A 24,088-nucleotide genomic window follows, 5' to 3' on the forward strand; every position below is an offset into this window, starting at 1 on the left:
CAGAATATTCATAAGTTAGGCAGTTGTATAAATATATGGTAAATTGTAAAGTGAGGAACTTTCTGCATGGTTTCTTGTTAGTAAATAATAGGTATTAATTTTATGAGTGGTTGTAATGATCAAATTTTGAAGTTTCATTAAAACCAAGATATCACTTCATACTTGTCCATGATACCATGAATAATTACATAATAGAATGGTATAGCATAGAAATTAGGAGCATGTGTTGTGGATTTATATAGCTGAAAGTTGTAATTCTAATTCTGCTACATAAAGATTTATTACTTAAGGTTATGTATGTTTCAGCTTTTCACCTGTAAATTGGTGATAATTTACTTACTTGGTGGGTTTGGGAGAATACAAAAAGGTAATGCATATTAAAATTACATATATATTTTTTCCCCTAAGGCCTGGTACCTGCTTCTATATCAGAACCTCCTCCATTTAAATGTCTTTTAATAAATAAAATAGATGGGAGCTGTAAAACTTTTAATGACTCTGAGCAAGAGGATCTTCAAGGATTTGGTGTGTGTCTTGATCCTGTGTATGATGTAATTTGGAGGTAAGCATATAATAAACAAGTTTTGATTAAATTATACTTTTTTCATAACATAAGATTCATTTATAGGCAGATTTGTCACACATGAGAACACTCCTGTTTAGTAATTAGTGTTTTATCATGGTCATATACTTATTAATTAATGAAGCACTTATTCTCATGTACTTGCTACATCAGAAAATTTTGCCAGTAAACACATAATAGGTAATACCAACAACATACAAATGTCCTCCCCCAAACCCTTGTGTGGATTAATATAGTAAATGGTTTGTTGTTCCCTATCATAATGAAATACAATCTTAGAACTTTTTGTATTTTTCTTTCTGTTTAAAGAAATTTAAATAAAACCTCTAAGTGGCTGTGTTTTTATGTACTTCATAGTACAATGTAATGGTTAAGAGCACATGTTTTGAGCCTTGCTACCTAGTTTTATCCCAGCTCCATAGTCTTCTCTGTCACCTTACTTTGTGTGCCTCATTTTTCTCATTTATAAAAATAGGTATTATAGTATAGAAATTCATAAAGATAGTTTAGAAGTGTGATGCTGCATCATGTACAACCAGAGAAATGAAAAGTTGTGCTATAATTGTGTACAATGAATCAAAATGTATTCTGCTGCCATATATACCCAATTTTAATTAATTAATAAAAAAGAAAATGGAAACTGATTTTTAAAGCAAAGGCTTCTTCTTTTGTGAGTATATCACAAAAAGCTTAACAGTAAGCTTGTTAACAGTGATGATATTGTAAAAGTATATTTAAGAACAAAATCCACCATAGGTATTAAACAGGGTTCAGGTACAGGGCTTTGGAGAAAGCACAAAATTCAGGAGCTTATCATTTGATTTCTAAGTCCAGAATACTGATTATGTAAAATGTTGATTAAAGTTATAGAAAACTGATAACAAGCCGTAGTCTCAATTTATAATGAATAAATTATAGTTAACAATATTACTGGAAAAAAAGTAGTGTGGAAATATTTGCTATGTTATAATTATTAGTTTTACTTTTAAGAGTTCTATTGTTAATAATTTTTAGTCTGTCTGTAATGCTGTCTTATTACATAGAATTTATTCTATTTCTTGTTTCCATAAACATGTAACTATTAACATCTATATAGAAGAAATTATGCCAAAAATAATACAAAATAAAAAATAATTAAGCCTGCCCTTTAGCAGTGTACATAATAAAATACCCATTTTGGCAGAGGAATCTATAGGATTATATAAACTTGGTAAAATATTAAAATGTAGCAAGAAAGTTACATAAGAGTATTAAGAAAGAAATTATATTGTACTTGTTTGAAATATGATTTATGTACATAATGAATAAAGAGTTCTTATTCTCTCTTTTTTAATTTAATTGATTTTTTAAAATACATGATAGTGGAATGCATTACAATTCTTATTACACATATAGAGCACAATTTTTCATATCTTTGTATATGAAGTATGTTCATGCCAATTCATGTCTTTATACATGTACTTTGGTTTTTTTGCATTACAATTCTTATTACACATATATACCACAATTTTTCATATCTCTGTTTGTATATAAAGTAGGTTGACACCCAATTCATGTCTTCATACATGTACTTTGGATAATGATGTCCATCACATTCCAGTTCTTATTCTCAGTGTTTGTAGCTTTGCATACTGGTGGGACAGAGATGTACCCTACCATTACCAGAGTGGCTTATCACTCTAAGCACTTTTTTCTTTTCTCTTGCTGTATTTATTTGGCTGGTTGTAGTAGTCAGTAATTCCAATAAGTTGCAAGTTTGAAGTAGCATATGTGAGAAGAAAGAGACTTTTTCCTTCTTCTTCCAGCAGCCCAGACCTTCTTGCATTTTCATCAGCTCCCATTTCTGAAGAGGTTATAGTTTCTTTTGGAAGGAATTATAGTGCTTCCCAGCTTGTTGATTTGCTTACTGTCTGGGCATTTTGTGACAAGACATGGAAATAAGAATTGAATTCTTTTAGGTGTCTGTGGCAGCATTGTGCAAGGTAGATTAAACAAGGAGAGACTTCAAGTGAGTGGTCTTTTGTGGTCATTCTTAGGAATAGAATGAAATACTGAGAACCAAAGTTAATTAAAGTGGTACAGTCAGATAGAATGGAGAGGATAAAGAAAGAGTTAAGTGTTAAGATAGAATTCTTTATAGTTACTTACTGAATAGAAATCAATGTAGAGAGATTTAGTTACCAAGGAATAGACTCTGATTTGGACTTAAATGTAAGTTGATTTGCTTGCTTCCTTCCTTCTTAAATATTTTATTTGTAAATAAAGTAAATTCATATTAGCATGTCAAAAAAAATTGACAACATGAAATTTATTTCTGGATACATTCCTTAAGTTAGAGATAAAAGTATAAATGCTGGGAGTTCAGATAAACACTTCAACTAGATCCCTTTCCCTGGGATCTTAACAGAACTCTGAAATATAATATCCATCTAGTTAAACCTTATCTTTTTCATATATGATAGCAGCAATGAATAGGACAGATGATCTTAAGTGCTTGCCACCTTCTACATCATTTTCTTCATTGTTGCAAAACAGATTAAAAGATGAAGGGCAATCTCCTGTGATTCTCAGTAAAAAAGATGGGAGATATTTTCCCCTCCAGTGAAGATTACAGTTTCTTTCATTATCCTGACTTCTGGCCATTTTGTGTATTTCAGTAGGGCCCTTTTATTTTAAAGCTATCACAGGTATTGCAGATCCAGTATTAGCTTACTTTAACCTTTCTTCTCGTCTCCACCTGCTTCCTTTTGTATGGTTTCTATTATTTGATGCCATTTCAGTTGCATGTACTTTGCTTCCTCCTTAAGAATATAACAATTCAAAAAGTTGTATTTTTTTCTCAGCAATAATTTTGCCCTTTGTCCTAGTCAGTAAAGAACAACGTCTTTATTAAAACCGTTAAAATTCTATACTCAGTACATAGCAAATATACCTGTTTTCCCATCAGTGAACATTTTAGATTGTTTTCTAAAGTTTTGGTTTTACCTACAATGCTACAGCAACATATATGCACACATATCCACTCAGTTTTTTTTTTTTTTTGATATGTGAGAGTATTTCTATGAGATAGCTTTCAGGAATCAGAATCGTTAAGAGATAAGCTCATAGAATGTGGAGGTAGACTGCTAAATAGACCTTCAGCAGTGTCACTTTGTAATAGAATTCATATGTCCCTATATTGTCAGCATCAATAATTAGTTATCATTTTCATCTTTTGCTATTTTAGTTTTATTATTTAATAAATGTATATTAAGTTTCTACTATAAGGTAAGTAAAGAATGATATGAAATATAGAAGATAGTAAATGTCCTGCTCTTATGGAACTTATTTTCTTAGTGAAGACAGAAACTATGTGAAGGCTAATAAATAATATACTTTGTAGATAGTGCCCAGAAAAAAGAGGATGCTATGAGAATACAACATTGTCCTCTCTTCCATACAATGGAGAAAATATAAGTTAAGACCTTTAAGTATGAGAAATAGGCATTGAGAGTCAGAAGTTTTGTAGGCAGGGAGAGATTAGTAGGCCTAAATGCTTTTATGTAAACAAGATTGGCAGTATTTTAAGAATTTGAAGAGAGCCATTATAGCTATAGTATATTGAATGGCAAGAAATAAAATAAAAAAACAGGTGTGGTAGCATAGGTCTGTAATCGCAGCTATTTGGGAGGCTAAGGCATTAGGATCGAAAGTTCTAGGTCCAACCTCAGTAACTTAGCTAGACCCTGTCTCAAATGAAAAAGGGCTGTGGATATATCTAGGTGATAGAGCACTCCTGGGTTTAGTCCCCAGTATAGTAAAATAAATACATAAATAGCAAAGAGATTGGTAGAGTAAGGACTTGTAGAACTTTGTAAACTAGATTAAGGAATTAGCATTTTCTTCAAAATAGGAAAGAAGCCTTTCTAGGAATGTGAGTTTAGAAGTGATATTGAGATTATACTTAGTGTGGAAAAGTATTGGAAAAAAGTAAGGTAGTGGCTATTGCAGTAGTGCAAGGGGGAAAGATGATGGTTAGCTAGCTTGAACTAGATTAATTAGCTTGAACTAGAGTGGGTAGTAGGAAAATGAAAAGTAATTGTAATTTTGTCTTATGTATGCTTCATATATTTTCTTTCACCTTCTCATCTTTAAACTTCTTAATGGGTTTTTTTTGCACAAAGAATTTATCTTTACATATGTGCATAAATTTTTGAGTATGTAGATGTATTTTTGTGAAGCATTGTGATCTACTTCTCTGATCATTTTCTGTTATGATATAAATTGCTTTAAATATTTAGCTTTGTTAAGAAAAATAATGAGTTTATTTTTTACTATTTAAGCCAACTATTATTTATTTGTATCTTTAATTATATTTTAGAAAATTTTCAAAGAAAACTACATGTTGAGGTGCTGTAATATGTTTTCTTGAAAGGTTTCGTCCAAATACCAGAGAATTGTGGTGTTATAATGCAGTGGTTGCTGATGCCAGACTTCCCTCTGGAACGGATATGCAGTCCAGATGTAGTATCCTAAGCCCTGAACTTGCCCTACCAACAGGATCGAGGGCTCTTACTACTCGGTCTCATGCAGCTTTGCACATTCTAGGTAGGGTTACTATTTGATGTGTAGCTAATTTTCATTAATGTGTGCTGTTCTGAGGATTGGGGCTTCTTTCAGAGTATTTAAATTTGTATATCATTCTTTCATAGTTTGTTTAATGTAACAATATGTTAGGCACAAACTAATTTAAATCCTCTAAGAAGCTTATCCTGTGCAAAGCAATGCATAAGACCTGTTCCAACTTTCTTTTTTTTAAAATATATTTCTTAGTTGTTGATGGGTACAGTACCTTTATTTTACTTATTTGTTTTTATGTGGTGCAGAGGATCAAACTCAGTGCCTCACATGTGCTAGGCAAGCACTCTACCACTGAGCTACAACCCCATCCCAGTACCAACCTTATTATGAAAGTTTCATGTATGTGCATAAGCAGTCCTGAACATAATTTTTCATAGTAGGTAAATCCTAAAAAGTAGTATTTTAGTTTAACTTGAGTGCAAAACTTTTAGAGAGATAAAATACTGAAATGTAAATTATAATATTTAACTTATTTTTAAATAACAGTCTACAAAAATGTTATAGTGTATGGTTCTGTCTCTTACATAACCCAGTTTTCCACAGAACATCAACTTGACATCTGTGTAATAACTTTGAGATATAGTACTTCTGCAATATATGTGTGCTGTTGCTAAAAATGTATGTCAATCCTCATACTTACATGTTTTGTTGCTTTTTAAAAATGATCCTTAAAAAGAACTCATTTATGTTGACCTAGCTTTTGCAATTTTGAAATCATAATTTTTTGTTTCTTTTTTCTCAGATTTCATTGGGAACCATTGTAAACATTTAAAACTAGTATCAGTTAACATTATTTCAGGCTAATGTGTTTTCCTCAAATAGTACTTTAGGAATCAAAGTAATTCAGAGAGTTTCATAAAAGAAAGAACCTTGGTGAAGATTTAAAGGTTAAGTGATTCCAACTTTTCAGAGCTTCAGTTTTGTACAAAATTTTGTCATCAAGCATATGTTTAAATATGATAATTATTCACACAAAGGAGACTTTTTATTTGTTGTCAATATTCTATGAAGCAGTGTTTAAGGCTTAGAATAAATTTATTGAAATTTAAACATTTAGAGTTTACTTATTTATTTTAATGTAGCCCCTATAGTATTTAATATCATCAATGTTATAGGAAATTTTAATTTCAAGAAGTTGAATTTTATTTGTTTGTTGTTTTAGGTTGTCTTGATACCTTGGCTACTATGCAGGACTTAAAAATGGGCATCGCAAATACAGAGGAGGAAACTCAGGCAGTCATGAAGGTTTATTCCAAAGAAGATTATAGTGTAGTAAACAGGTTTGAAAGTATGTATACTTAGATTGAGGAAATATTACCTTGTAAGTGAAATACATATGGATGTTCTAAAATACAAGGTTTCTATTTTTTAGGTCATGGAGGTGGCTGGGGTTACTCTGCCCATTCAGTAGAAGCTATACGTTTTAGTGCCGACACTGATATATTACTTGGTGGTCTTGGTCTGTTTGGAGGTAGAGGAGAATATACTGCTAAAATTAAGGTAAAGTTCATAGATACCAAGCCCTGTTTTGTTTGAAGATGTCGGTTTGACTTAGTTTATTATTCAGTGCTTCCTCTTATTTTTCTTTTTTACTTGGTTTGTTTTTGTTAGTGCTCTTTTTATAAAAAAGTAGAGGAAACATTGCTAAAATCTAAAGCAATTATCCTAACTTGGTTTATTTGTTGTTTTTATTAATGCCTCTTTTTAGAAAGAGATAGAGGAACTTTGCTAACGTCAGTAACTCATTAAAAAATAAAAACTCAGAAAGAAGGAAGGAAAGGAAAGGAAAATGATTTTTTCATACTTTAAGACTCAAAAAGAGACTGGCAGTCAGTCTCAGCCCTTTGTACCAGTGTAGCAAACTTGTTTATGTGGTCTAGGAATAACAGCACCTTTTCTATGTGGCTGCCTTTTATAGCTGTTTTAATAACAGGAGCCACAATTATTTTGATGTAGCGAAAAAGTGTTTAGCATTTTTAGTGCCAAAAATGTGTAAAAGACATGATCATCCCAGGGATAGGGATCAGGGATAAAATAAGAGATAGAACAGATGAATTCTATCTGTTAAGTGAACTAAAAATAATTTAGAATTATTAGTTTATCACACCTTTTCATCTCCAAAAGGGCTTACAGTTATCCTAAGTAAAATATGTCTGTTCTTTGAAAATTCACCACTAGCTTGAACATTCTGCTTCTCAAATTATCTGATTTTGCTTTTAAAATAAAATAAAAACTTAATAGTTTGCACCTTGATTTTACTGTCAGACTTCACAAAAAAAATCAGTATATCTCTTCTGTTCAGGAGGTGTTTTCTTCGTTTTCGCAATATTATCTAAAAATTATATTAATGTTCTTTGAGGATACTTTCCTTAGAGGCCATCCAGAACTGATAAACTTTTAAAGATGTTTGCTTATTTCTGTTTACAATTATAATACATATGCTAAAAATGCAGATAATATAAAAATGGACTAATAAGTAAATATTTAAAATACCCTATACTTGCAAGAATTATAGAAATAGAATAATGGTTAAGGGTACCTGTAACACATACATTGACACTAATAAAACCAGTAGTTTAGTGTTTGGATCATTTCAGTGCAGCTCTGTCACAATGGTTATTTTAGGATGGTTTAATTCATTATCAAGATAGAGAAGCAAACTGAGTGAGTTATATAGTTCTGTTTGACAGTATGTAATAAGATCATCAAAAGGATATAAATCTTTTTCCTTTTCCTGGCCATGGGAGATTTTGTTTGTTTGCTTTTTCTAGTATTGAACACCATAGTGGACTTTATCTTCAGTAGTGACCTTGTATACAAGTTGTTTTCGATTGGTCCTACTTTCTTTTTTCAACTCAAATTCTGTCTCACTGCTCTCTTCTCGCCTTTGTAGTATTCAACAAGTGAACTGTGGCCTTCTATTAGAATTTAGGCCCCGCACCTTTTAAATTTACCTCCCTTTATGTCTCTAAGGTATACATTTTCTTTCTAATCCTTCTTTATTTTGTTTTGTTTTCATCCCCTTACTGTTTCTTCTGTCCCTCTGTAGATTCATTCTCTTCTGTGTGATTCATAGATATCAAACTGACATCTTCAATGTGATTCAGCCCAAAGCCTTTTTGCTTCATTCTATGTTTTCTCTTAGGCACTCTTCTAAACTCAAGGTTTCAGTAGCCGTCAGCATTCCATGATGCCCATATTTATATCTCCAGCTAAGACTTCTTTGTTGACCTGTTTTCATGTCAGATATCAGTCATATGTAATCTTTTTTAAAAATAATTTTTTAGTTGTAGATGAACACAATGACTTTTATTTTATTTTGTTTTATTTGTATGTGGTGCCAGGGATCGAACCCAGTGCCTCACACGTGCTAGGCAAACGTTCTACCACTGAGCCACAACCCCAGACCATATATAATCTTAACTGAATTCATGCTTTTCCCTCTAGCTCTTTGAGAAATCCCTTTCTAATGAATAGTACCATCCATTTACCTGAAAATGCCATGATTTTATACTCTTTTATTGCTAACTAATATTCAATTGTGTATATATGTCACATTTTTAATCCTTTCACCTATGGAGGTAAATGGATGGCATTGGAGAAAATAATGCTAATGAAATAAGCCAATCTAAAAAAAACAAATGCTGAATGTTTTCCTCTGATATAAGGTGACTGACCCATAATGGGGTAGGAATGGGGAGCATGGGAGAAATAGAGGAACTCTAGATAGGGAAGAAGGGTGGGAGGGGAAAGGAGGGGGCAGGGGGTTAGCAATGATAGTGGAATATGATGGACATCATTATCCAAAGTACATGTATGAAGACACGAATTGGTGTGAATATACTATGTATACAACCAGAGATATGAAAAACTGTTTTCTATATGTGTAACAAGAATTGTAGTGCATTCTATCATATATTTAAAAAATAAAGTCAATTAAATATTAAAAAAAAAGAATAGTCCCATTCATCATATGCCTGCTACATAAGCCAGAGACCTAGCTATCTTTCTTAATAGGTTCTCTGTTATCTCTTTCTTCCTCCTAAAAAAGTCTACTACTCTCCCAGGCCAAAACTATTTGTCTTAGATTAGCAATCTAGCTGATCCCTGTTTATATTCCTTATTTTCTAGATTTTGTATTCATTTTCTTTTGCTAGTTTTTCTCAAACCCATTTCAGTCAGGTTTGTGCTCCAACTACTTTAGTGAAATTACTCTAGTCAAGGACAATGATAACTCTTATTGATCATCATGATGATGATGATATTATTGTTGATGTTGTACTGGGGATTGAACTACATCCCCAATCTTTTTTATGGTTTATTTTGAGACAGTCTTATTAAGTTCCTGATGGTCTCACTAACTCGCTGAGGCTAATCTTGAACTTGTGATCTTTCTACTGCAGCCTCTCAAATTTTGGGATTGTAGGTGTGCATCACCACTCCCAGCTCACTGATGCCTCTTAAATTGTTAAAGCCAGCTATCAAGGCTCATTCCTCACCTTCCTCAACAAGTCGGCCAAATATTATCTGATTGAGCTCTTTGAAATACTTTATTCTCTTGCCTCCCAAAGCACCATACTTCATTTTTGTTCTGTCCTACTGCTTACTTTCCTTAGTCTCCTGCTGGTTGCACTTCTTTCGGACATTTTTTAAATCATCCTGGACAGGCATGGTGGTGCATTCTTATAGTCTTATTTACTCAAGAAGCTGAGGCAAGAAAATGGTTTGAGCCCACGAGCTCTAGGCTAGCCTGAACAATACAGCAAGACCCTGAGTCAAAAAATAATGAATTGGGCTGGGGATGTGGCTCAAGCAGTAGCGCGCTCTCCTGGCATGCGTGCGGCCTGGGTTCTATTCTCAGCACCACATACAAATAAAGATGTTGTGTCCGCCGAAAACTAAAAAATAAATATTAAAAAAAAATTCTCTCTCTCTCTCTAAAAAAAAAAAATGAATAAAACAGGGAAAGGGAAAGACTGGGGACTGAATTAGAACAAATTATATTCTCTGCTTTTATAATTATGTCAAAATGAATCCTAATGTTATGTATAACTAAAAAGAACCAATGATATATAATAAAAAATATGAATGAATGAATGAACAAATAAAAGCAAGAAGAATAGTCATTCCAATACTGATCCAGCCTCTCGGCTCTAAATATTTTTTCTTTGGTAACTTCCATACTTAAAGACTTCTGTCTTAATCTCCAAAGTGATTGATAAACACACACACACAACTGTCTACTATGTCTCCACTTAATGCCTAATAAATATTTTGTAGGTAATATGCTCAAAACTATTTTTCTGATGATATTTCTTAACCTGCTATTCTCACTTTCTTCCCTATGAGATAGAATGGCATTAACATGATTTTTCCAACTGCTCAGATCAAAAATCCTACAGTCATCCCCACTCACTTTCTCTCTTCCTTTCACTCCCTACATTCACTTGAACAGTATATATGTTGGCCTCACTTTCAAAATGAATCCAGAATCTAACCACTTATTAAAAAACTGCCACCAAGTTGTTCCATGCCATAACCATTCTCACCAGAATTATTAAAGTACCTTTCCCATTTTATCCTGCTTCTGTACTTGCACCATTCAATGTATTTTCAGCCCAGCAGAGTGAGTCTCTTAAAATGCACTCCAGAGTATGTCACTGCTCTGTTTAGAATAATGTAGTGTCTTCCTGTATTAGAGTAAAAGTCAAAGGCCATATAAGGATCAAAAAGATCTCATCAGAACTAACTGCCAGCTCCTGTCTGACCTTATGTTTTATTGGCTGCTTCACTGTAGTCTGCTGCTTATTCTTCAGGAAGGTCAAGCACAGTCAAGCATTAGGACCTTTGCTGTTGCTATTGCCTCTAACTGTTAGCTCTTTTCAACATCAGCCTAGTTTACCTCCTTATCACCTTTATGTCTCAACTCCCTGTTCAGCCTATTAAAATGTAATCCTTTTCCCTTTTACAAACATACTCTTGGTAGTCCTTCATTGCTTGTTTTTATTGTTTACCACTGTATGTTTAGTTCTTGGAACTATGCCTGGTACATAGTTTATGTTCAAACATACTTGTTGAGGATAAGCAGAAGAGCCAGGTTAGAGGCAAGTCATTCAGAATCCTTATAAGATGCTGCAAAGGTGAGAAACCACTGAAATTTTAGATTTAAGAAAGTATTTGGATTAAATACTTGTTTTTTTTAAGAGTACTAAAAATTCTAGTATAGAGCTATTTATATCATTAAATAAAAATGAAAACCTTCACCTTTGTGGAACATGAATTAGAGCCAGGAGAGAATAGAAATGAGAAGACTATTAGTCATTATGGAAGTAATCCAGCCAATAAGAGGAAATTTGGTTAATTTGATAACATTTTATGCCAGCAATAGAATAGATATAGTGATGGCAGAGAAATATGGAAAAACGATTCTAGGATTTTTTTATTCTGAGCGACTAGTTTGATGAAAGAGCTTTTAATCAGAACAAGTAAGGTTGTTATTAGTACTAGTAAGAGCAAGCTGCCTGGGGGATTGAGTGACTTTTGAGAATCAGATTCAGGCTACAGACAGATTTCCAGGTCATTAGCATAAAATTGAAAAGTTTAGACATCTAGGACTGTACCTGCCCAATAAATTTTAATGCATTTTAATGTTTTGCTGCTTTTCTTGCTGTGGATTCACCAGAGTGAAAAGATTTTTGGTTTTTACACTTAATAATTCATTTTTTTTAAAACAAACAAACAAACAACAACAACAACAAAAATTCTTACTTCCTAATTCTCCTTTATTTTCACTTAATCTCAGAACCTCTTCCCGTTTGATATCTCTTCTCTCTATTCTTACCCATATTCTGTAGTTTTTTTGTGTAACTTTTTTCATGTGCTATGCCTCTCTTTGGAGCCCAAGTGCCTCAGACATGCTGTACAAGTGTTCTATCACTGAGCTATGTTGTATCCCCAGCCTGCCATATTACTTTTTTTTTTTTAATTCAGTTGTAAACAGACACAATGCCTTTATTTTATTTATTTGTTTTATCTGGTGCTGATGATTGAACCCAGTGCCTCCCACATGCAAGGCAAACGCTCTACCAACTGAGCTACAACCCCAGCTCTATTATTTTTTGAACTGTTTTTTATGACTTGATTTTTCTTTTTTTAAAGGATCCTATCACCTGTTATTCTTCTCTCTCTACAGCTAATATTCTTATACCCTTTTTGCTAGGTATTTTTTGAGGTTTTTTAAGTACTATTTTATTTAATTTTCTCATATTTAGTATGAGGTGGGTAATACTGTTTATTGTCCAACCTCTTTTTATGGATGAGGAAACTAGGTCCCAGGGTCTTATAGCTAGCCAGTATTCATAAGAGTTTACCTCATTTAGAAACTCTGAGATAAAAATTCTTTGGTCCAGTTCTCTCACCTCCTTCAGATGTTTATATTCTTACTTTATTGATTATATCATATACAAAATTTCTAGTATAGAGCTATTTAGAGCATTTGATATAATAAATGTATATGTAAGGAAGACATATTAATATAAGCCATAAAATGTTGTATATTTTTTTTAATTTAATGTGTTTTATGTAGTTCAGTAAATAATTAAAAACTTTAGTAGTAGGTATGAGATTTTTATATTCTGTGTAGTTAGTTCTGTGTATATTAGACACACACAAAATTATAAACACATTAGTCAGTAGATTTATATAATAAAATGATTGGGAAAAATATATTTTTTTTTTGTCCTCAGCTGTTTGAGTTGGGTCCTGATGGAGGAGATCATGAGACTGATGGAGACCTTCTAGCAGAAACTGATGTGTTGGCTTATGACTGTGCTGCTAGGTAAATGATTTGTTCATTTTTCAGTGTAATCCTTATCTGCTTAAAATTAGAAATTTATTACAAATAAGTGGATATAACTTTAAAAAAGTTTTAACTAATCTGCTATGAATATGTTTTTGCAAATTAAATTATATGTAGTCATATCCCACTTAGTGATGAGGATACTCTTGAGAAATGCATTATCAGGCAATTTTGTTCTTGTGTAAACATTAAGATGGATAGCCTGCTTTATACATTAGCCATATGGTACAGCCATGATCCTATATGCAATCTGTGTAGGCAGCAGGTGACTGTATTAGGAAATGTTAGTATCTGTTTTAATGATACTTGATCAAAAATATTAGTATTCTTTGCAACTTTATTTCACAAGATAAATTGGTTCAAAAAGTAGAGAAATGCATATATTTTGCATCCTTTTGTTGCATCCATGAGAGAACACCTAGTTTGCTTGTGTTTTAGTAACTGATAGTCATTTATTACATACATATAGTGTCAAGTAGTCCTATGTACTCTGATGTCATACCAGTAGAATATGCTTGACAATAACACACTTTGTAAGATGACCAGCTTTACTGAAGGCTCTAGGCAGCTTGCCACAGCAGTAGGTTTATTTATGAAGGTTCGTAAATAGGAAACTTAGGTTTGATCTGTCCTCCGTGTAATCCTAAGAATTATCTCAACACTATTCTATGATAAGTTAATGGTTTGAGTCAGGGAATGTTATGATGTGAAAAAATATATCCGAGCTTTGTAATAATAATACTATACTATACTTCACAATATTAACTGTGTTAAGAAAACCTTGTGGATTGTTTATAGGATTTTTGCAATAGGAAATGTATATTTTCTGAAATAAGGATGAAAGTAAGTCATTCATTTTGCTTTTACCAGATATATACTTTTGACAACCTAAAGAGTGAATCTGAAGAAAACTAATCTGCTATGAATATGCTTTTACAAATTCACTAAAGAGTGAATCATCATTTTAGGTATTAGTCAATATCAACAGATAATTTTCAGTAATTCTTAATGTTTTATACAAATGGTCATGAGGGGAAAATTCAGGAAAGCTAATCAGTTAACTAAGTTTCACAAGCTTTAATTATGCCATTGTCATTTACCATTTGCTTTCAGTATATGATTATGAGCCAAAGATGATAGCATGTACTTCATGTGTTAAGAAGTCATCTGGATTTTCTTCATTACCCTTTTAATGAAGCCCAGACTCTCAAGGCTAGCACTAACATACTTTTTTGACCTTTTGCCTATTATTCTTCTTCCATCTGTTATAATGCAATAATCAAGTAGACACCCTGCCTTTTCCTAATCCTCTCTTATACTTTTTCTCACCTCTACAGATTTGTTCTTGGCATTCTCCACTTCCTTCAAGGCTTTTCATTCTTCTTAATCCTAGTTACAAATAGTTCTTTCTACTCTGTTACCTAGTACTTTGTAATTGACTGTCCTTTGGCAGATGCCCTTAATTAAATCAAGTCTTTTGTCTCCTCTAAAATCAATATACTTTTGTCTGTAGTTACTGTGTAACATGTTCCTTTCCATATACTTGATGAATTCAGTCCTGAACTAGACATTATTTTCACCTCGATTTTCAGATAAAGAAACTGAGGTACAAAGAGGATATAGTAACTTGCCCAGAGTCTCCAGCTGCCAAGTCACAAAGCCAGGTTTGGAATGCTGGACTTGACTCCAGAGCCATTTTCCTAGCTTGCTGACTCTCAGAACACTTGAGCTGAATGAGTAAACTTTAAAATTTAAGTCCAGATTTTCATTTTCTGCAAAATGTTCATCTTATTTTAATAGGAAAGTTTTATAAGCATGTTGTAGAAACCAAGAAGAGGAGATCTAGCAACATAACACAAGTAACTGTTAACTTCCTTGTGGTCATGTCTAGACTTTTTATATGGAAGGTTTTTAATGCCGACAAGAATCTTAAAATATTATTTTTATGGTTTGGTTATAGAGGATTTAAAAAATAAATGTATGTGACAGGGAAGTACAAAGGCATTGTCTTTGACTCACTAATCTTTCTCAGAGAAAAATATGCAATGATGTTTGATGAACCAGTTCTCCTGCAAGCAGGATGGTGGTATGTAGCGTGGGCTCGAGTGTCAGGACCCAGCAGTGACTGTGGTTCTCATGGACAAGCATCTATTACAACAGATGATGGGTAAGTAGAATATTGAAGTCTTGCTTAAACAGTTCTCATTTTCATCTGTGAAATATTCTTTCAAAGACTCAGAGGACTTTAAGCAGGATAAAAAGCTTCATATGATTAGAACATAATTGCTAAAAATTAAGTTTATGTATCATCATATGCCAGTAAGCGAATATTTCAAGTTAAAGTCTAGACAGAACAGGAAACTAATTATAAACTACTGTTTATAATGTCTTATAAGACAGCATTTGTGTGTGTTTCTGAGTATCAAATTGCTTGAAAGCTTTATTACAAATTAGAAATTAGCTTGAGGAGAATGACAATATTGAGGAGTTTTGAGGACTTTGGAACCATAAAAAAGAAACAGATACTTATAGTTAAATTTGACAGTGCATGTGTAAACACTTTATAAATTGCAAAGCTTCTGTGGTCTGAAATGATAGTTTTAATGAAATATAGGCAAAATTTTTCTTCTTAAAAATAACTTTCATCTATAGAGTGGTTTTTAATTTATACAACATTTTCATATATGTTATCTCATTTGGTGCCCTTAGTAATTTTGTGAGTAGTGATTAGCCCATTTTGTACCCGGGGACTAGAGAAACAAGGAGGAAATGATTTATTTAGAGTTCTATGGTAATCATGTGGCAGAGCTAGATCTGGACCTGGAATCTATTAACTCTAAATCCAGCATTCTTCATACTCTTACTACTACTCTTACCTCTACTCTTACTTCATACTCTAACTCTGATTCATGAGTTGGGAATAACTATCATTTGTAAAAGAAATTCCTTATTACACTTAGTGTAAACTATTTGAAATGGGTACAAGCTATATATTGGTATATTTCAGTTTAGTTCAACTCAAAATCAGAGCAGACCAAAAAAAAAAAAAAAATCCAGGCTGGTTTAATAAGTGAATTCTGTGTTGCTGAATATTCAAGGAGCCTGCTGTAGGAAAATTAATTCTGTTGTATGTATGCAATTCAACTTACTCTTAAGATTGTTTGCTAGAACTGAGAAGACTGGTCTGACCCTGGACTGTGTGGTTCCCATTTACAGTTTGGTCAAACTTGGAATATCTTGGAACTTTAAGGCTTAACTCTGTAATGCATGTAATCAAATAGATTTTATATTGTTTGTAAGTGGAAATCTTTTGTTAAGTTTACTGCTTGCTGTCCAGAAAGATGAGCTAGAGGACTAGGACTGAGCAGGACATCTGTAGAGTTCCTGATTACATTCATTTCCTTCATTTTGCTGATTCAGTCATTTATAGTTAAAAATCAGAACAGTACTTATGTCTTTCTTTTTTTCTGAAAGCAATGAATAATTTACACTATTGTAAGATTTGAAAGCATGATTATTAATTTCTTAGTTCTTTTAATGAATCTTAGACCATGTTGTTTTAAACATCATTAATTTTTCTCTTCTTAGTGTTGTTTTCCAGTTTAAGAGTTCAAAGAAATCAAATAATGGTACAGATGTCAATGCTGGTCAGATACCCCAATTATTATACAGGTATTTTGCATATTTATATTTAATTAATGTGGCTTATTCATTTGCTATACTGAAGTAGAGCCAGTATAAAATATGTGCATAATAAAGGAGAATTTACTGAAGCATTCTAGAAATTACAATATACTTATAAAAATGCAGCTGATTTAACAAAAACATTTAGTTAATAATTTGCATATTTTAAAACATTTTCTTTATCAGGCTTAATTTTAAACTTTGCCTAAAGATTCACATTGATAGTGTTATGCCTATAATCATATTTTAACAACTGATTTTTAAAAATTTTTTTTTCTTACAATTTTTATCCAAATTAGTCTTAAAGAAATGTAATTGGGTGTGGGAGGAGTACTTTAGATAAAGGCTTAATCAGTTTACCTTAGTGTTACGTTTCTTATTTATCTTATGGTGGAAGGAGTTGGAAAATCCCTTATTGTTGATGAATTTCCATGTCTAATTGAAATATTAAATAACAGCTTTTTTGTGTGACTTTTTTGACATTAAGAATTTTAATTAGTCCATGGTTATTCAGGCATTTGGAGGCATATGCTTATGTGTATTTCTACATTATTGCAGTACTAGAATAAAAAAATGAAATGGATATAACCCTCACTAAAAATGTTATCATTTTTCTTCAATTTAATTGATTTTTCTTAAATACAAGACAGCGGAATGCATTACAATTCTTATTACACATATAGAGCACAATTTTTCATATCTTTGTATATAAAGTATGTACATGCCAATTCATGTCTTTATATATGTACTTTTTTGCATAACAATTCTTATTATACATATATATCACAATTTTTCATATTTCTGTTTGTATATAAAGCAGGTTGACACCCAATTCGTGTCCTCATACATGTACTTTGGATAATGATGTCCATCACATTCCACCATCCTTGCTAATCCCCTGCCTCCTCCCTTTTCCTCCCACCCCTCTTCCCTATCTAGAATTAATCTATTCCTCCCATGCTTTCCCTCCCTACCCCACTATGAGTCAGCCTCCTTATATCAGATGAAAACATTCAGTATTTGTTTTTGGGGGGTATTGACTAACTTAGCATTGTCTTCTCCAGCGCCATCCATTTACCTGCAAATGCCGTGATTTTATTCTCTTTTATTGCTGAGTAAAATTCCATTGTGTATATATGCCACATTTTTTAATAGTAAAAAATCAGAAGCAATGCTTCTAGAACAGGAATTCTCTTCTTCCCGTCTTTCTTCCAAATAATTGCTTAAAGAACATGAATGTTACAAACTTCATTTTTCCCAAGAAGGGAGTTTTCTGTTTGGTTGGTTTATTCATTTGTTTTTTGAAATCCTAGGTAGGTACTACAGAATTGTTTTTAATGCAATGTCTGTTATAGTCATTGTTTGTAATGCATAGCTTTATGAACATAACAAGTTGCATTGGACAACTCCTAACTAATATTGATTGAATAACTTTTTGATAATAGCATTAAATAGTAGTGTTGCTGCAGAACTTAAATTACATATGTTCTCTACAAGAGGAGAAAGCCTCTATTCCAGTCTTACCCAGGTAGAATTTAAAGAAAGTATTTGACATCCTAAAAACTTTGTAAGTGTTGGAAAGTGTTTCCAAAAAGCTCCCTATTGGTGTTTTTACCTGCCCCCACCCCCCAGAACTAAATGTTTTACTTAATTATTTTTCTATTGCAAAAATGTGTGTTTTAAAAAAAAAGAAAAATGTTGTCAGATTTTTCAGCATTACTTTATGTGCATCTGTTACCTTCAGACTTCCAACCAGTGATGGCAGTGCTTCAAAAGGCAAACAACAAACCAGTGAACCTGTACACATTTTAAAGAGATCTTTTGCAAGAACTGTCTCAGTGGTAAGCCATTTTTTAAAAATTTCAACTTTTTCATTCAGCATTGTTTCATTGATATTTAATATTTGTCTGCTATCTTCTAAGAATTTCTCAGTATAGCTTTCTGAAGTCAGATATGCTTCTGTATTAACATTTATATTCTAGGCCAAATATAATATATACTTTAAGTGGAATAATGGAGGTGTTGCCTATGATGCCCAGTTGACGTGGCCTTCCCATTTTTGAAATAAATGTTAGCTTTTCGATTAAGTCATGCATGAATGCATATATGAAGGAATTAGAAGATGAAGAGAAAGTTAAGCATAGTGTTGTCCCACAAAGCATTACTTTAATACTTGAGGAACTAAGTAGAAGATTTGCTTGTCCAAGTAGGAACTTGTTAAACTGCTTGATCATCCCCATTCTGCATTGAAAGTTGCACTATGCTCTCGGGGTTACCATGGCAGAATGAAAAGTCACTTGATGCAATTCAGAGATCATAATGTGTCCATTCAGGAAGTCTGAGTTAATTTTTTTTAAATGCATAAATACTGAAGAATGTTTCTAAATGCCTGCTTTATCTTCTTTGTCAAACTTCAAATATACTCTTCTTAATGGTAATTTAGTAAGTGAACTACAAGAGTGTCTATGATTTGGGCTGACAAACTTAGTAAAAAAGTTCAAGATAAAGAGGTTTTGAAGTTACATGTCATTACTTCTATTTTGATTCAACCTCTGGTCTCATAATTTTTGTCTATTTTTTCATATTCTGGATTAGGAATGTTTTGAGTCATTGCTGAGTATTCTTCACTGGAGTTGGACCACCTTAGTCTTAGGAGTTGAAGAACTTAGAGGATTAAAAGGATTCCAGTTCACAGCTACACTTCTAGATTTAGAGAGACTACGCTTTGTGGGAACCTGTTGTCTGAGGTTATTGCGTGTCTATACCTGCGAAATTTACCCAGTGTCAGGTATGTTGTAGTTATTAAATGGCTTTAGGGAGAAAACATTTGAGACCTTGAGAGAAGATTTTTGTAAAGCTTACCAGGAGTTAAAGATCTCCACTTGGTTTTAAGCTGCTCCAAAAATGAGGCGAGACACTTAGCTTACTGTGACTCTTGTGTATTTGTTTATAAAAATAAAATAGATTTTATATCATTCTGATAACAAAAAACCATCATGGGCTAAGATAAAATATTCTAATGAAAGTGTTATTTTACACATATTTGTTCAATAGAAATATTTTATCAACAAATGGTTTGAACTTAAATATCAAAAACAGTTCATTTTTTTCCATTTAGATTTTTTTGAAGGAATAATTTTGGACCACACTCAATCTCTTAAATTGTTTAATTTCTAGGTTATTTGTGATTTTAGTTACATAGTTAATTATGAAATTATATTATTTTAATGCCTGTTGAGTATTTGTATTAATTAGTACTTAATTAGTAACATTAATTAGCAGTTTACTTTTTTCCCCTTACAGCTACAGGAAAAGCAGTTGTAGAAGAAACTAGCAAATTAGCTGAGTGTATTGGAAAAACCAGAACTTTGTTAAGAAAAATTTTATCAGAAGGAGTTGACCACTGCATGGTGAAGTTGGATAATGATCCTCAAGGATATCTCAGTCAACCCTTGAGTCTTTTAGAGGCTGTCCTCCAGGAGTGTCATAATACTTTTACTGCCTGTTTTCATTCTTTCTACCCAACTCCTGCATTACAGTGGGCTTGCCTTTGTGATCTCTTGAATTGTTTGGATCAGGTAATTTAAGTTTATAAAGTCAAAGTTGAAAATATGATACATTATTTAGTATGCTTTCAGAAAGTAAGTTGCAGTTGTCTCCATCTTTTTATCTTTTTAAAAGGTAAAGTAGAAAGCAATTTGGTATCTATGATTTACATAATATAGGTTTAAAAATTTGTTTTCTGTTTATCATCTTTTAATCAATGCATTTGTGAACCTGTTGACTTACTCTTGGAGTCTATTGGTGGCAGTATGAATGAGAGGGTAATAGATAATAGAGGAGAGAGTGTGTGAGGAGGACAGCATCAGACAGTGACCCTTGACACCTCCACGTCTGCAAGAACAGGAAGGAGAGAGGCCTTGAGTGAACAGACATGGTTATATCATTCACTCATTCTTTTTTTAAAAATATTTTTATTAGTTATTGATGGACTTTATTTATTTATTTGTTTTATATGTGGTGCTGAGAATGGAACCCAATGCCTGACACATGCTAGTCAAGTGCTGTACCACTGATCTACAACCCTAGCCTTCAACTTTCATAGATGTTTATGCACCAAATCACAGTTTCCAAACACAGGGGCAAAAACCTGACAAACCTACAATGAGAAATAGACAAATTCACTTGATAGTTGGATCCCTCAGTGCTCCTCTTTCATTAATTGACAGGAAAACTAAAGAACAACAACAACAACAAAAAATCAGAGATACAGAAGACTGGAACAGTGCTATCAACTACCTTGATCTAGTTGACATTTATAAACTAGAATATGCAACTGCAGGCTGCAGTTTCTTTTCAAGTACACTTGGGATATTCACCAAGATACATCATGTGTTAGGACATAAATTTAAGTTGAGTAAGTTTGAAAAGATTAAAAGCATAAAGATGTGTTTTCAGTTCACAACAAAATTAAATTAGAAAACTTTGACAATACTTTTAAGTAATCAGTGGATGAAAGAAGAAATAATAAAAGAAACTTTAAATACTAAACATTGAAAGATGAAAAATCTAACATCAGAATTGGTGAGATGTAGCTATTGCATTACTCAGAGAAATATATACTTTTTAATTGCTTATACTAGCAAAGAAGAAATGTTTAGAACTAATATCTAAAATTCCACTTTAAGAAGGCCAGAAGGAACTGAGTGTGGTGGCTCATGTAATCCCAGTGGCTTGGGAGACTGATGCAGGAGGATTACTAGTTCAACGTTAGCCTAAGCAACTTAGTGAAATTTAAAAAAAAGGGTAGGGGCTGAGATGTGGCCCAGAGATAAGCAAATCAAACCTCAAGTAAGAAAAAAAGAAAACAATAATAATAAGGAGAGAACTCAGTGAAATAGAAAACAGAGAAAATTAAGAAGCTGCAGTTTGGTTTTTTCAAAAGAAAAATTGATAAACATCTAACAAGCCTTTTTGAGAGAGATAAGATACAGAGAAAAAAAAACATAAAATACTATTATCAGAAATAAAAGAAGGAATATCACTATAGATCCAACTTATGTTAAAGTGATAATAAAAATGTAATAGATAAACTTAGGAATTTTACAACTTCAAAGGAAGCTGACAGTTTCCTTTAAAAATGTAACTATTAAAACTGATACAATAAAAAAATTAAAAATCCAAATTGCCTTATATCTATTCAAAAAATTCATTTTTTAAAACTTTCCCATTAAATAAATTCCAGGCCCAGATATTGTCATTCATGGATTTTCTTAGACAATTAGAAAGAAGTAATGCCGATTTTCTAGAAATTCTTTCAGAAAATATATGAGGCAACACTGATTTTATGAATTTAGTACTATCGTGCCTGACACCAGAATCTAACAAAAGATATAACAACAACAACAACAAAATAACAGACAAGTATCACTAAGAAACATAGAACTTCATTAAATTTTTATTAAATCAAATCCCAAAATATATCATGGATTTTATCTTAGGTAAATTTAACAATTGAAAAATCGATGTAATTCATTTTAACTAAATAGCAAAAAATTATATGATCCTCTCAATTGCTTGTGGGAAAAAATGTTGGTAAAATTAAGTCATTCAGTGATGAAAACTTCTTGGCAAACTAGGAAGTAATAAAACTTTCTTATTTTGTGGATAAAGAGTATCTATAGAAAATCAACAGTTGACATCCAACTTAGTGGTTAAATATTAAATGCTGCCCTAAGTTTGGAAAGAAGGTACAAGTGCTGTCACTCCTTCTATTCAACATTGTACTGAAAGTCCTACCCCACCTGTTTGATCCACCTCCCTCCCAACTCAGTTTCATTACTGGGGTTTCCTGGACAACTTTGGATCCATGTGACAGGAGATTTTAGGACTTAAATAGTAACATAGTGGATAGCACATTATAGTGGATAGCACAATTATTGCCTTCACTAGTATGTAACTTAATTACTCTCTCACTTTCAACGATACCACTCTAATATGGTTATTTTCTTCCTTTGCTGCTCAACAGATAATGTTTAGCAAGCATTGGTTCAACTTAGGGAATATGGTCTTGCATTATGCTTGACTTTGTAACAAATGTTTGATGAACTAAGTACTATGTTCACAATTTTTGTGAGTTAAGATATTCTATGTGGATAAGTTTTTAATATTTTTATATAAAATTTTATAGGTATGCTACTAAATTTTTGGATAAACTGAAATGTGATAACATAATTTTGTGACCTTAGTAAAGTGTTACTATAGTAGTATAGAATTATAATTTAAATAATTTATTATTTGAGAAAAATAGTTTGAGTGCTTACAGGAAAATACTGTATATTCTAATACGACATCTCCCTTTGAAAACAATGCTAAAGAGAACATTGACTATGGAGATACATAAATATTAACTTTGATTTACTAGAGACCTGGATGCTTGTTTTTGTTGACCATAACTTCCATATTCATTGGATAGTCAAAATTGTATTTTAAGATTGATGTGATATTATCCCATAACAAAACAATTTAAATAATTGTTAGAAAATTTTGGTATAATTTTAAAAAATGTACTATTTATATATTCAGAAATATGGTTTATATTGATGCAGTATTTCTTAATGGGAATTTTTGTTTATTTGTTTTTAAAGGATATCCAAGAAGCAAACTTTAAGACCTCAAGTAGCAGACTCCTTGCAGCTGTTATGTCAGCTTTATGTCACACTTCAGTTAAGCTGACTTCTATTTTTCCTATTGCATATGATGGAGAAGTACTACTGAGATCAATTGTTAAACAAGTTAGCACAGAGAATGACTCAACACTAGTTCATCGTTTTCCCCTTTTGGTAGCACAAATGGAGAAACTCAGTCAAGTAGGTCTTTTCTGAAATTTCTTTTATAATGAAGCAATAAAACTGCTTATTTTTCTGTGTTAGCAAATATGTTTACCCATTGATTATTTAACAAATGATTATCTGTTTCATAACAACAGCCAGATTTAAATTTTTAAAAGATTTTCATTTACTTACAAAGTGAGTTATGCAATGAACAGCTATATATTTGGTTTTTGGCTGTATCATTTAAAGGTTAAGTTCCAAATACAATAAGTCTTTTCTTTTCTAATGTTATATTTTAAGTTTTCAAGATAGAATGATATGGAAATAAAGAACTTTTAAGATTTCTTCTGTAAAACGTTTTAGTAAATTAACAACTACTTTTGTTTTACTAGAAAGTGCTACAGAGAAAAATTAACTAAAAGGCATTCTTATATATTTACTCTCCAAATGGGAACTAATCGGTAAAAGTGGAAGCCAGGTGCAGTGGTACACACCTGTAACCCAGTGACT

The 24,088-nt window shown here is 32.2% G+C and overlaps 1 protein-coding gene across 5 annotated transcripts in view; it reads left to right on the forward strand.

Annotated features, from left to right (window-relative positions):
• The window catches only part of Mycbp2 (MYC binding protein 2), a 290,494-nt gene that overhangs the window by 121,435 nt on the left and 144,971 nt on the right, over positions 1-24,088 (forward strand). For all 5 annotated transcript variants that reach the window (XM_076872632.2, XM_076872633.2, XM_076872636.2 and 2 more), the window contains 11 exons: positions 409-562; positions 4,998-5,170; positions 6,366-6,491; positions 6,576-6,703; positions 12,949-13,040; positions 15,094-15,228; positions 16,650-16,733; positions 18,490-18,586; positions 19,341-19,533; positions 20,049-20,323; positions 23,393-23,614. In XM_076872632.2, coding sequence (XP_076728747.2) covers positions 409-562; positions 4,998-5,170; positions 6,366-6,491; positions 6,576-6,703; positions 12,949-13,040; positions 15,094-15,228; positions 16,650-16,733; positions 18,490-18,586; positions 19,341-19,533; positions 20,049-20,323; positions 23,393-23,614 — 1,679 coding nt within the window. The remainder of the gene's footprint in view (positions 1-408; positions 563-4,997; positions 5,171-6,365; positions 6,492-6,575; positions 6,704-12,948; positions 13,041-15,093; positions 15,229-16,649; positions 16,734-18,489; positions 18,587-19,340; positions 19,534-20,048; positions 20,324-23,392; positions 23,615-24,088) is intronic.

Source organism: Callospermophilus lateralis, chromosome 12 (assembly GCF_048772815.1).
Source record: "Callospermophilus lateralis isolate mCalLat2 chromosome 12, mCalLat2.hap1, whole genome shotgun sequence".
Taxonomy (NCBI): Eukaryota; Metazoa; Chordata; class Mammalia; order Rodentia; family Sciuridae; genus Callospermophilus; species Callospermophilus lateralis.